The 15,551-nt window shown below is 48.3% G+C and overlaps 1 protein-coding gene across 1 annotated transcript in view; it reads right to left on the minus strand.

The window, feature by feature from the left end:
* The window catches only part of LOC132805549 (proline-rich protein 12-like), a gene marked incomplete at its 3' end in the record, with an annotated part of 218,052 nt that overhangs the window by 114,475 nt on the left and 88,026 nt on the right, over window positions 1-15,551 (minus strand). The window contains exon 14 of the mRNA XM_060820660.1: window positions 668-901. Coding sequence (XP_060676643.1) covers window positions 668-901 — 234 coding nt within the window. The remainder of the gene's footprint in view (window positions 1-667; window positions 902-15,551) is intronic.

Consider the following 15,551-nt stretch of genomic DNA (forward strand, 5'->3'; position numbering starts at 1 on the left):
CCAACTACACCCAGTGTCACTGAGTGACACCTAAGGACATCCTGCGTCACCTAGAGTCAGCCAGAGACCCTCAGTGATTCTATCGCAACAACATCCAAAACTAATGGGTGAGACTTGGGACACCCAACTGACACCCAGTGATACTCAATGGGACCCACTGATTCTCAATGACACCCAGTGACACTCAATGGGATCCAGTGACACTCAATGACACCCAGTGACACTCAACAGGATCCAGTGATTCTCAATGACACCCAGTGACACTCAATGGGATCCAGTGACCATCAATGACGCCCAGTGACACTCAATGGGATCCAGTGTCACTCAATGACACCAGTGACACTCAATGGGATCCAGCGAACATCAATGACAACCAATGACACTCAATGGGATCCAGTGTCACTCAATGACACCCAGTGACACTCAATGGGATCCAGTGATTCTCAATGACAACCAGTGACACTGAATAGGATCCAGTGTCACTCAATGAAACCCTGTGACGCTCAATGGGATCCAGCGACACTCAATTGGATCCAGTGATTCCCAATGGCAGCCTGAGACACTCAATAGGATCCAGTGATTCTCAATGGCACCCAGTGATAATCCATGGGATACAGTGATTTTCAATGACACCCAGTGACACTAAATGGGTTCCAGTGACTCTCACCTCCTGATAGTTAGCATCGCCCAGTGTGACTCCCAGACCCCCTTCCACTGCCCGGGGACGGGCAGTGTGTGTGGACGCAGGGTAAGAGGTCGGTGCCCCCGGTAATGAGGGTGATCCCGGTCGATCCTCCGTCCTGTTGGGAGGGAGAGGGGCAGCAGCTCCTCCTGCCATCTCCCGGATATTCACCTTCCGTCTCCGGATCCTGTCGATATCCTCATAATGTTTATCAGGAAACTGGGAATACAAAGAAAGGAGAGAGCATTCACAGGAGGGCAAGGATGGCAGCTACACCCCCAGGGACCCAGGGTCACCCAGAGACACCCCCAGGGACACAGGGACACCCAGTGAAACCCCCAGGGAACCAGTGACACCCAGAGAGAGCCAGTGAGACCTAGTGACTTACAGTGAGACCCAGAGACTCCCCCTGGCACCCAGTGACTCCCAGAGACACGCCCATGCACCCAGAGTCTCCCAATGAGCCCCAGTGAGACCCACAGACACCCACAGTGGTGCAGTGTGACCCAGAGAAACTGTGTGACACCCAATGAGACCAGAGATACTGAATGAGTCCCAGTTGCACCCAGTGACTCCCAGCGACACTCACATATCACCCAATGACTCCCAGTTATAACCAGTGACACCCAGACACTCCCAGTGACACTGAATGACATCAATTGTCTCCCAATGACACCCAATGACACCCGGTGACACACAGTGGGGCCCATTAACATCTAGTGACTTGTAATGACAACCAATAGCACCCAGGGACACCTGACGACTCTCAATGACACCCAGTGAACCTCAATGACACCCAACTACACCCAGTGTCACTGAGTGACACCTAAGGACATCCTGCGTCACCTAGAGTCAGCCAGAGACCCTCAGTGACTCTATCGCAACAACATCCGAAACCAATGGGTGAGACATGGGATACCCAACTGACACCCAGTGACACTCAATGGGATCCAGTGACTCTCAATGACACCCAGTGACACTCAATGGGACCCAGTGATTCTCAATGACACCCTGTGACACTCTATGGGAGCCAGTGATTCTCAATGGGACCCAGTGATTCTCAATGACACCCAGTGACACTCAATGGGATCCACTGATTTTCAAAGACACCCAGTGACACTCGATGAGATCCAGTGATTCTCAATAACACACAGTGACACTCAATGGGATCCAGTGATTCTCAATAACACACAGTGACACTCAATTGGACCCAACAATTCTCAATGACACCCAGTGTCACTCAGTAGGATCCAGTGATTCTCAATGACACCCAGAGACACTCAATGGGACCCACTGATTCTCAATGACACCCAGTGACACTCAATGGGATCCAGTGACACTCAATGGGATCCAGTGATTCTCAATGACATCCAGTGACATTCGGTGGTATCCAGTGATTCCCAATGACACCCAGTGACACTCAATGTGATCCAGTGATTCTCAATGACACCCAGTGACACTCAATGGGATCCAGGGAATTTCAATGACACCCAGTGACACTCGATGGGACCCAGTGATTCTCAATGATAGCCCGTGACACTCAATGGAACCCAGTGATTCTCAATGACACCCAGTGACATTCAGTGGTATCCAGTGATTCCCAATGCCACCCAGTGGAACCCAGTGATTCTCAATGACACCCAGTGACACTCAATAGGAACCAGTGATTCTCAATGACACCCAGTGACACTCAATGGGATCCAGAGACACTCAAAGACACCCATTGACACTCAATGGGATCCCGTGACACTCAGTGACACCCTGTGACACTCAATGGGATCGAGTGACACTCAATGACACCCAGTGACACTCAATGGGATCCCTTGACACTCAATGACACCCAGTGACACCCAATGGGACCCAGTGATTCTCAATGACACCCAGTGACACTCCATGGGACACAGTGTTCCTCAATGACACCCAGTGACACTCAGTAGGATCCAGTGATTCTCAACGACAACCAGTGACACTCCATGGGATCCAGTGACACTCAATGACTCCCAGTGACACTCAATGGGATCCAGCGATTCTCAATAACACACAGTGACACTCAATGGGAGCCAACAATTCTCAATGACACCCAGTGTTACTCAGTAGGATCCAGTGATTCTCAATGACACCCAGTGACACTCAATGTGATCTAGTGATTCCCAATGACACCCAGTGACACTCAATGGGATAAGGTGACACTCAATGACACCCGGTGACACTCAATGGGATAAGGTGACACTCAATGACACCCAGTGACACTCAGTAGGATCCAGTGATTCTCAATGACACCCAGTGACACTCAATGGGACCGAGTGAGTCTCAATCACACTCAGTGACACTCTATGGGACCCAGTGATTCTCAGTGACATCCAGTGACATTCAGTGGTATCCAGTGATTCCCAATGACACCTAGTGACACTCAATGGGATCTAGTGATTCCCAATGACACTCAGTGACACTCAATGGGACCCAATGATTCTCAATGACACCCAGTGACACTCAATAGGATCCAGTGACACTCAATGACACCCAGTGACACTGAATGGGATCCAGTAATTCTCAATTACACCCAGTGACACTCCGTGGGACATGGTGATTCTCAATGACGCCCAGTGATACTCAGTCGGATCCAGTGATTCTCAATGACAACCAGTGACACTCAATGGGATCCAGTGACACTCAATGACACCCAGTGACACTCAATGGGATCCAGTGATTCTCAATAACACACAGTGACACTCAATGGGACCCAACAATTCTCAATGACACCCAGTGTCACTCAGAAGGATTCAGTGATTCTCAATGACACCCAGTGACACTCAATGACACCCAGTGACACTCAATGGGACCCAACAATTCTCAATGACACCCAGTGACACTCAATGGAATCCAATGACACTCAATGACACCCAGTGACACTCAATGACACCCAGTGACACTCAATATAATCCAGTGATTCTCAATCACACCCAGTGACACTCAATGGAATCCAGTGACACTCAATGACACCCAGTGACACTCAATGGAATCCAGTGATTCTCAATGACACCCAGTGGCACTCAATAGGATCCAGTGTCTCTCAATGGGATCGAGTGATTCTCAATGACACCCAGTGACACTCAATGGGATCCAGGGAATTTCAATGACACCCAGTGACACTCGATGGGACCCAGTGATTCTCAATGATAGCCCGTGACACTCAATGGAACCCAGTGATTCTCAATGACACCCAGTGACATTCAGTGGTACCCAGTGATTCCCAATGCCACCCAGTGGAACCCAGTGATTCTCAATGACACCCAGTGACACTCAATAGGAACCAGTGATTCTCAATGACACCCAGTGAACCACACTGGGATCCAGAGATTCTCAATTACACCCAGTGACACTGAGTGGGAACCAGTGATTCTCAATGACACCCAGTGACACTCAATGGGATCCAGAGACACTCAAAGACACCCAGTGACACTCAATGGGATCCCTTGACACTCAATGACACCCAGTGACACCCAATGGGACCCAGTGATTCTCAATGACACCCAGTGACACTCCACGGGACACAGTGATTCTCAATGACACCCAGTGACACTCAGTTGGATTCAGCGATTCTCAACGACAACTAGTGACACCCAATGGGATCCAGTGACACTCAATGACTCCCAGTGACACTCAATGGGATCCAGCGATTCTCAATAACACACAGTGACACTCAATGGGAGCCAACAATTCTCAATGACACCCAGTGTCACTCAGTAGGATCCAGTGATTCTCAATGACACCCAGTGACACTCAGTAGAATCCAGTGATTCTCAATGACAACCAGTGACACTCAATGGGATCCAGTGACACTCAATGACACCCAGTGACACTCAATGGGATCCAGTGATTCTGAATAACACCCAGTGACATTCAGTGCTATCCAGTGATTCCCAATGACACCCAGTGACACTCAATGTGATCTAGTGATTCCCAATGACACCCAGTGACACTCAATGGGATAAGGTGACACTCAATGACACCCAGTGACACTCAATAGGATAAGGTGACACTCAATGACACCCAGTGACACTCAGTAGGATCCAGTGATTCTCAATGACACCCAGTGACACTCAATGGGACCGAGTGAGTCTCAATGACACTCAGTGACACTCCATGGGACCCAGTGATTCTCAGTGACATCCAGTGACATTCAGTGGTATCCGGTGATTCCCAATGACGCCTAGTGACACTCAATGGGATCTAGTGATTCCCAATGACACTCAGTGACACTCAATGGGACCCAATGATTCTCAATGACACCCAGTGACACTCCGTGGGACACGGTGATTCTCAATGACGCCCAGTGATACTCAGTAGGATCCAGTGATTCTCAATGACAACCAGTGACACTCAATGGGATCCAGTGATTCTCAATAACACACAGTGACACTCAATGGGGCCCAACAATTCTCAATGACACCCAGTGTCACTCAGAAGGATTCAGTGATTCTCAATGACACCCAGTGACACTCAATGTAATAAGGTGACACTCAATGACACCCAGTGACACTCAATGGGACCCAACAATTCTCAATGACACCCAGTGACACTCAATGGAATCCCGTGACACTCAATGACACCCAGTGACACTCAATGACACCCAGTGACACTCAATATAATCCAGTGATTATCAATCACACCCAGTGACACTCAATGGAATCCAGTGACACTCAATGACACCCAGTGACACTCAATGGAATCCAGTGATTCTCAATGACACCCAGTGACACTCAATGGGATCCAGGGAATTTCAATGACACCCAGTGACACTCGATGGGACCCAGTGATTCTCAATGATAGCCCGTGACACTCAATGGAACCCAGTGATTCTCAATGACACCCAGTGACATTCAGTGGTATCCAGTGATTCCCAATGCCACCCAGTGGAACCCAGTGATTCTCAATGACACCCAGTGACACTCAATAGGAACCAGTGATTCTCAATGACACCCAGTGTACCACACTGGGATCCAGAGATTCTCAATTACACCCAGTGACACTGAGTGGGAACCAGTGATTCTCAATGACACCCAGTGACACTCAATGGGATCCAGAGACACTCAAAGACACCCATTGACACTCAATGGGATCCCTTGACACTCAATGACACCCAGTGACACCCAATGGGACCCAGTGATTCTCAATGGCACCCAGTGACACTCCATGGGACACAGTGATTCTCAATGACACTCAGTGACACTCAGTAGGATCCAGTGATTCTCAACGACAACTAGTGACACTCAATGGGATCCAGTGACACTCAATGACTCCCAGTGACACTCAATGGGATCCAGCGATTCTCAATAACACACAGTGACACTCAATGGGAGCCAACAATTCTCAATGACACCCAGTGTCACTCAGTAGGATCCAGTGATTCTCAATGACACCCAGTGACACTCAGTAGAATCCAGTGATTCTCAATGACAACCAGTGACACTCAATGGGATCCAGTGACACTCAATGACACCCAGTGACACTCAAAGGGATCCAGTGATTCTCAATAACACCCAGTGACATTCAGTGCTATCCAGTGATTCCCAATGACACCTAGTGACACTCAATGGGATCTAGTGATTCCCAATGACACCCAGTGACACTCAATGGGACCGAGTGAGTCTCAATGAAACTCAGTGACACTCCATGGGACCAAGTGATTGTCAGTGACACCCAGTGACATTCAGTGGTATCCAGTGATTCCCAATGACACCTAGTGACACTCAATGGGATCTAGTGATTCCCAATGACACCCAGTGACACTCAATAGGATCCAGTGACACTCAATGACACCCAGTGACACTCAATGGGATCCAGTGATTCTCAATGACATCCAGTGACATTCAGTGGGATCCAGTGATTCCCAATGACACCCAGTGACACTCAATATGATCCAGTGATTCTCTATGACACCCAGTGACACTCAATGGGATCGAGTGATTCTCAATGGGATCGAGTGATTCTCAATGACACCCAATGTCACACTCAATAGTATCCAGTGATTCACAATGACACCCAGTGAACCACAGTGGGATCCAGAGATTCTCAATGACACCCAGTGACACTCAGTGGGACCCAGTGATTCTCGATGACACCCAGTGACACTCAATGGGATCCAGAGACACTCAATGACACCCATTGACATGCAATGTTATCCCGTGACACTCAATGACACCCAGTGACACCCAATGGGATCCCGTGACTCTCAATGACACCCAGTGACACTCAATGAGATCCAGAGACACTCAATGACACCCATTGACACTCAATGGGATCCCGTGACACTCAATGACACCCAGTGACACCCAATGGGATCTAGTGACACTCAATGACACCCAGTGACACTCAATGGAATCCCTTGACACTCAATGACACCCAGTGACACCCAATGGGACCCAGTGATTCACAATAACACCCAGTGACACTCCATGGGACCCAGTGACTCTCAATGGGATCGAGTGATTCTCAATGACACCCAGTGACACTCAACAGGATCCAGTGTCACTCAATTACACCCTGCGAAACTCAATGGGATCCAGTGATTCTCAATGACACCCAGTGAACCACAGTGGGATCCAGAGATTCTCAATGACACCCAGTGACACTCAGTGGGACCCAGTGATTCTCAATGACACCCAGTGACACTCAATGGGATCCAGAGACACTCAATGACACCCAGTGACACCCAATGGGACCCAGTGATTCTCAATGACACCCAGTCGCACTCCATGGGACCCACTGACACTCAGTTACACACAGTGACGCTCAGTAACACCCAGTGACACTCAATGGGATCCAGTGATTCTCAATGACACCCAGTGACACTCAATGGAATCCAGTGACACTCAATGACACCCAGTGACACTCAATGACACCCAGTGAAACTCAATATAATCCAGTGATTCTCAATCACACCCAGTGACACTCAATGGGATCCAGTGATTCTCAATGGCATTGAGTGATTCTCAATGACACCCAGTGACACTCAATGGGATCCAGGGAATTTCTATGACACCCAGTGACACTCAATGGGATCCAGTGACTCTCAATGACACCCAGTGACACTCAATGGGACCCACTGATTCTCAATGACACCCTGTGACACTCTATGGGATCCAGTGATTCTCAATGGGATCGTGTGATTCTCAATGACACCCAGTGACACTCAATGGGATCCACTGATTTTCTAAGACACCCAGTGACACTCAGTAGGATCCAGTGATTCTCAATGACAACCAGTGACACTCAATGGGATGCAGTGATTCTCAATAACACACAGTGATACTCAATTGGACCCAACAATTCTCAATGACACCCAGTGTCACTCAGTAGGATCCAGTGATTCTCAATGACACCCAGTGACACTCAATGGGATATGATGACACTCAATGACACCCAGTGACACTCAATGGGACCCAACAATTCTCAATGACACCCAGTGACGCTCAATGGGATCCAGTGACACTCAATGACACCCAGTGACAATCAGTAGGATCCAGTGATTCTCAATGACACCCAGTGACACTTCATGGGACCCAGTGATTCTCAATGACACCCAGTGACACTCAATGGGACCGAGTGAGTCTCAATGACACCCAGTGTCACTCAGTAGGATTCAGTGATTCTCAATGACACCCAGTGACACTCAATGGAATAAGGTGGCACTCAATAACACACAGTGACACTCAATGGGATCCAGTGATTCTCAATGACACCCAGTGACACTCAATGGGATCCAGTGACTCTCAATGACACCCAGTGACACTCAATGGAATCCAGTGACACTCAATGACACCCAGTGACACTCAATGACACCCAGTGACACTCAATATAATCCAGTGATTCTCAATCACACCCCGTGACACTCAATGGAATCCAGTGACACTCAATGACACCCAGTGACACTCAATGGGATCCAGTGTCTCTCAATGGGATCGAGTGATTCTCAATGACACCCAGTGACACTCAATGGGATCCAGGGAATTTCAATGACACCCAATGACACTCGATGGGACCCAGTGATTCTCAATGATAGCCCGTGACACTCAATGGAACCCAGTGATTCTCAATGACACCCAGTGACATTCAGTGGTATCCAGTGATTCCCAATGCCACCCAGTGGAACCCAGTGATTCTCAATGACACCCAGTGACACTCAATAGGAACCAGTGATTCTCAATGACACCCAGTGTACCACACTGGGATCCAGTGATTCTCAATTACACCCAGTGACACTGAGTGGGAACCAGTGATTCTCAATGACACCCAGTGACACTCAATGGGATCCAGTGACACTCAATGACTCCCAGTGACACTCAATGGGATCCAGCGATTCTCAATAACACACAGTGACACTCAATGGGAGCCAACAATTCTCAATGACACCCAGTGTCACTCAGTAGGATCCAGTGATTCTCAATGACACCCAGTGACACTCAGTAGAATCCAGTGATTCTCAATGACAACCAGTGACACTCAATGGGATCCAGTGACACTCAATGACACCCAGTGACACTCAAAGTGATCCAGTGATTCTCAATAAAACCCAGTGACATTCAGTGCTATCCAGTGATTCCCAATGATACCTAGTGACACTCAATGGGATCTAGTGATTCCCAATGACACCCAGTGACACTCAATGGGACCGAGTGAGTCTCAATGACACTCAGTGACACTCCATGGGACCAAGTGATTGTCAGTGACACCCAGTGACATTCAGTGGTATCCAGTGATTCCCAATGACACCTAGTGACACTCAATGGGATCTAGTGATTCCCAATGACACCCAGTGACACTCAATAGGATCCAGTGACACTCAATGACACCCAGTGACACTCAATGGGATCCAGTGATTCTCAATGACATCCAGTGACATTCAGTGGGATCCAGTGATTCCCAATGACACCCAGTGACACTCAATATGATCCAGTGATTCTCTATGACACCCAGTGACACTCAATGGGATCCAGTGATTCTCTATGACATCCAGTGACATTCAGTGGGATCCAGTGATTCCCAATGACACCCAGTGACACTCAATATGATCCAGTGATTCTCTATGACACCCAGTGACACTCAATGGGATCCAGTGACTCTCAATGGGATCGAGTGATTCTCAATGACACCCAATGTCACACTCAATAGTATCCAGTGATTCACAATGACACCCAGTGAACCACAGTGGGATCCAGAGATTCTCAATGACACCCAGTGACACTCAGTGGGACCCAGTGATTCTCGATGACACCCAGTGACACTCAATGGGATCCAGAGACACTCAATGACACCCATTGACATGCAATGTTATCCCGTGACACTCAATGACACCCAGTGACACCCAATGGGATCCCGTGACTCTCAATGACACCCAGTGACACTCAATGAGATCCAGAGACACTCAATGACACCCATTGACACTCAATGGGATCCCGTGACACTCAATGACACCCAGTGACACCCAATGGGATCTAGTGACACTCAATGACACCCAGTGACACTCAATGGGATCCCTTGACACTCAATGACACCCAGTGACACCCAATGGGACCCAGTGATTCACAATAACACCCAGTGACACTCCATGGGATCGAGTGATTCTCAATGACACCCAGTGACACTCAACAGGATCCAGTGTCACTCAATTACACCCTGCGAAACTCAATGGGATCCAGTGATTCTCAATGACACCCAGTGAACCACAGTGGGATCCAGAGATTCTCAATGACACACAGTGACACTCAGTGGGATGCAGTGATTCTCAATAACACACAGCGACACTCAATTGGACCCAACAATTCTCAATGACACCCAGTGTCACTCAGTAGGATCCAGTGATTCTCAATGACACCCAGTGACACTCAATGGGATATGATGACACTCAATGACACCCAGTGACACTCAATGGGACCCAACAATTCTCAATGACACCCAGTGACGCTCAATGGGATCCAGTGACACTCAATGACACCCAGTGACAATCAGTAGGATCCAGTGATTCTCAATGACACCCAGTGACACTCCATGGGACCCAGTGATTCTCAATGACACCCAGTGACACTCAATGGGACCGAGTGAGTCTCAATGACACCCAGTGTCACTCAGTAGGATTCAGTGATTCTCAATGACACCCAGTGACACTCAATGGAATAAGGTGGCACTCAATAACACACAGTGACACTCAATGGGATCCAGTGATTCTCAATGACACCCAGTGACACTCAATGGGATCCAGTGACTCTCAATGACACCCAGTGACACTCAATGGAATCCAGTGACACTCAATGACACCCAGTGACACTCAATGACACCCAGTGACACTCAATATAATCCAGTGATTCTCAATCACACCCCGTGACACTCAATGGAATCCAGTGACACTCAATGACACCCAGTGACACTCAATGGGATCCAGTGTCTCTCAATGGGATCGAGTGATTCTCAATGACACCCAGTGACACTCAATGGGATCCAGGGAATTTCAATGACACCCAATGACACTCGATGGGACCCAGTGATTCTCAATGATAGCCCGTGACACTCAATGGAACCCAGTGATTCTCAATGACACCCAGTGACATTCAGTGGTATCCCGTGATTCCCAATGCCACCCAGCGGAACCCAGTGATTCTCAATGACACCCAGTGACACTCAATAGGAACCAGTGATTCTCAATGACACCCAGTGTACCACAGTGGGATCCAGAGATTCTCAATTACACCCACTGACACTCAAAGGAATAAGGTGACACTCAATGACACCCAGTGACACTCAATATAATCCAGTGATTCTCAATCACACCCAGTGACACTCAATGGAATCCAGTGACACTCAATGACACCCAGTGACACTCAATGACACCCAGTGACACTCAATATAATCCAGTGATTCTCAATCACACCCAGTGACACTCAATGGAATCCAGTGACACTCAATGACACCCAGTGACACTCAATGGAATCCAGTGATTCTCAATAACACCCCCTGACATTCAATGACACCCAGTAACACCCAATGGGACCCAGTGATTCTCGAATGCACCCAGTGACTGTCAATGGGACCCAGTGACACTCAATGGGATCCAGTGATTATCAATGACATCCAGTGACATTCAGTGGTATCCAGTGATTCCCAGTGACACCCAGTGGCACTCAATGAAATCCAGTGATTCTCAATGACACTCAGTGGGACCCAGTGATTCCCAAAGACACCCTGTGACACTCAATATGTTCCAATGATTCTCAATGACACCCAGTGACACTCAATGGGATCCAGTGCTTCTCAATGACACCCAGTGACACTCAATGGGATCCAGTGACTCTCAATGGGATCGAGTGATTCTCAATAACACCCAGTGACACTCAATAGGATCCAGTGATTCTCAATGACACCCAGTGAACCACAGTGGGATCCAGTGATTCTCAATGACACCCAGTGACACTCAATAGGATCCAGTGTCACTCAATGACACCCTGCGACACTCAATGGGATCCAGTGATTCTCAATGACACCCAGTGAACGACAGTGGGATCCAGTGATTCTCAATGACACCCAGTGACACTCAGTGGGACCCAGTGATTCTCAATGACACCCAGTGACACTCAATGGGATCCAGAGACACTCAATGACACCCAGTGACACCCAATGGGACCCAGTGATTCTCAATGACACCCAGTCGCACTCCATGGGACCCACTGACACTCAGTAACACACAGTGACGCTCAGTAACACCCAGTGACACTCAATGGGATCCAGTGATTCTCAATGACACCCAGTGACACTCATTGGAATCCAGTGACACTCAATGGGATCCAGGGAATGTCTATGACACCCAGTGACACTCAATGGGATCCAGTGACTCTCAATCACACCCAGTGACACTCAATGGGATCCAGTGATTCTCAATGACACCCCCTGACATTCAATGACACCCAGTGACACTCAATGGGATCCAGGGAATTTCTATGACACCCAGTGACACTCAATGGGATCCAGTGACTCTCAATGACACCCAGTGACACTCAATGGGACCCACTGATTCTCAATGACACCCTGTGACACTCTATGGGATCCAGTGATTCTCAATGGGATCGTGTGATTCTCAATGACACCCAGTGACACTCAATGGGATCCACTGATTTTCTAAGACACCCAGTGACACTCAGTAGTATCCAGTGATTCTCAATGACAACCAGTGACACTCAATGGGATGCAGTGATTCTCAATAACACACAGCGACACTCAATTGGACCCAACAATTCTCAATGACACCCAGTGTCACTCAGTAGGATCCAGTGATTCTCAATGACACCCAGTGACACTCAATGGGATATGATGACACTCAATGACACCCAGTGACACTCAATGGGACCCAACAATTCTCAATGACACCCAGTGACGCTCAATGGGATCCAGTGACACTCAATGACACCCAGTGACAATCAGTAGGATCCAGTGATTTCAATGACACCCAGTGACGCTCAATGGGACCCAGTGATTCTCAATGACACCCAGTGACACTCAATGGGACCGAGTGAGTCTCAATGACACCCAGTGTCACTCAGTAGGATTCAGTGATTCTCAATGACACCCAGTGACACTCAATGGAATAAGGTGGCACTCAATAACACACAGTGACACTCAATGGGATCCAGTGATTCTCAATGACACCCAGTGACACTCAATGGGATCCAGTGACTCTCAATGACACCCAGTGACACTCAATGGAATCCAGTGACACTCAATGACACCCAGTGACACTCAATGACACCCAGTGACACTCAATATAATCCAGTGATTCTCAATCACACCCCGTGACACTCAATGGAATCCAGTGACACTCAATGACACCCCGTGACACTCAATGGGATCCAGTGTCTCTCAATGGGATCGAGTGATTCTCAATGACACCCAGTGACACTCAATGGGATCCAGGGAATTTCAATGACACCCAATGACACTCGATGGGACCCAGTGATTCTCAATGATAGCCCGTGACACTCAATGGAACCCAGTGATTCTCAATGACACCCAGTGACATTCAGTGGTATCCCGTGATTCCCAATGCCACCCAGCGGAACCCAGTGATTCTCAATGACACCCAGTGACACTCAATAGGAACCAGTGATTCTCAATGACACCCAGTGTACCACAGTGGGATCCAGAGATTCTCAATTACACCCACTGACACTCAAAGGAATAAGGTGACACTCAATGACACCCAGTGACACTCAATATAATCCAGTGATTCTCAATCACACCCAGTGACACTCAATGGAATCCAGTGACACTCAATGACACCCAGTGACACTCAATGACACCCAGTGACACTCAATATAATCCAGTGATTCTCAATCACACCCAGTGACACTCAATGGAATCCAGTGACACTCAATGACACCCAGTGACACTCAATGGAATCCAGTGATTCTCAATAACACCCCCTGACATTCAATGACACCCAGTAACACCCAATGGGACCCAGTGATTCTCAAATGCACCCAGTGACTGTCAATGGGACCCAGTGACACTCAATGGGATCCAGTGATTATCAATGACATCCAGTGACATTCAGTGGTATCCAGTGATTCCCAGTGACACCCAGTGGCACTCAATGAAATCCAGTGATTCTCAATGACACCCAGCGACACTCAGTGGGACACAGTGATTCCCAATGACACCCTGTGACACTCAATATGATCCACTGATTCTCAATGACACCCAGTGACACTCAATGGGATCCAGTGCTTCTCAATGACACCCAGTGACACTCAATGGGATCCAGTGACTCTCAATGGGATCGAGTGATTCTCAATAACACCCAGTGACACTCAATAGGATCCAGTGATTCTCAATGACACCCAGTGAACCACAGTGGAATCCAGAGATTCTCAATGACACCCAGTGACACTCAAAAGGATCCAGTGTCACTCAATGACACCCTGCGACACTCAATGGGATCCAGTGATTCTCAATGACACCCAGTGAACGACAGTGGGATCCAGTGATTCTCAATGACACCCAGTGACACTCAGTGGGACCCAGTGATTCTCAATGACACCCAGTGACACTCAATGGGATCCAGAGACACTCAATGACACCCAGTGACACCCAATGGGACCCAGTGATTCTCAATGACACCCAGTTGCACTCCATGGGACCCAGTGACACTCAGTAACACACAGTGACGCTCAGTAACACCCAGTGACACTCAATGGGATCCAGTGATTCTCAATGACACCCAGTGACACTCAATGGAATCCAGTGACACTCAATGACACCCAGTGACACTCAATGACACCCAGTGAAACTCAATATAATCCAGTGATTCTCAATCACACCCAGTGACACTCAATGGGATCCAGTGATTCTCAATGACACCCCCTGACATTCAATGACACCCAGTAACACCCAATGGGACCCAGTGATTCTCAATGGCATTGAGTGATTCTCAATGACACCCAGTGACACTCAATGGGATCCAGGGAATTTCTATGACACCCAGTGACACTCAATGGGATCCAGTGACTCTCAATGACACCCAGTGACACTCAATGGGACCCACTGATTCTCAATGACACCCTGTGACACTCTATGGGATCCAGTGATTCTCAATGGGATCGTGTGATTCTCAATGACACCCAGTGACACTCAATGGGATCCACTGATTTTCTAAGACACCCAGTGACACTCAGTAGGATCCAGTGATTCTCAATGACAACCAGTGACACTCAATGGGATGCAGTGATTCTCAATGACACCCAGTGACACTCAATGGGATATGATGACACTCAATGACACCCAGTGACACTCAATGGGACCCAACAATTCTCAATGACACCCAGTG

Source organism: Hemiscyllium ocellatum, chromosome 50, assembly GCF_020745735.1.
Source record: "Hemiscyllium ocellatum isolate sHemOce1 chromosome 50, sHemOce1.pat.X.cur, whole genome shotgun sequence".
NCBI lineage: Eukaryota > Metazoa > Chordata > Chondrichthyes > Orectolobiformes > Hemiscylliidae > Hemiscyllium > Hemiscyllium ocellatum.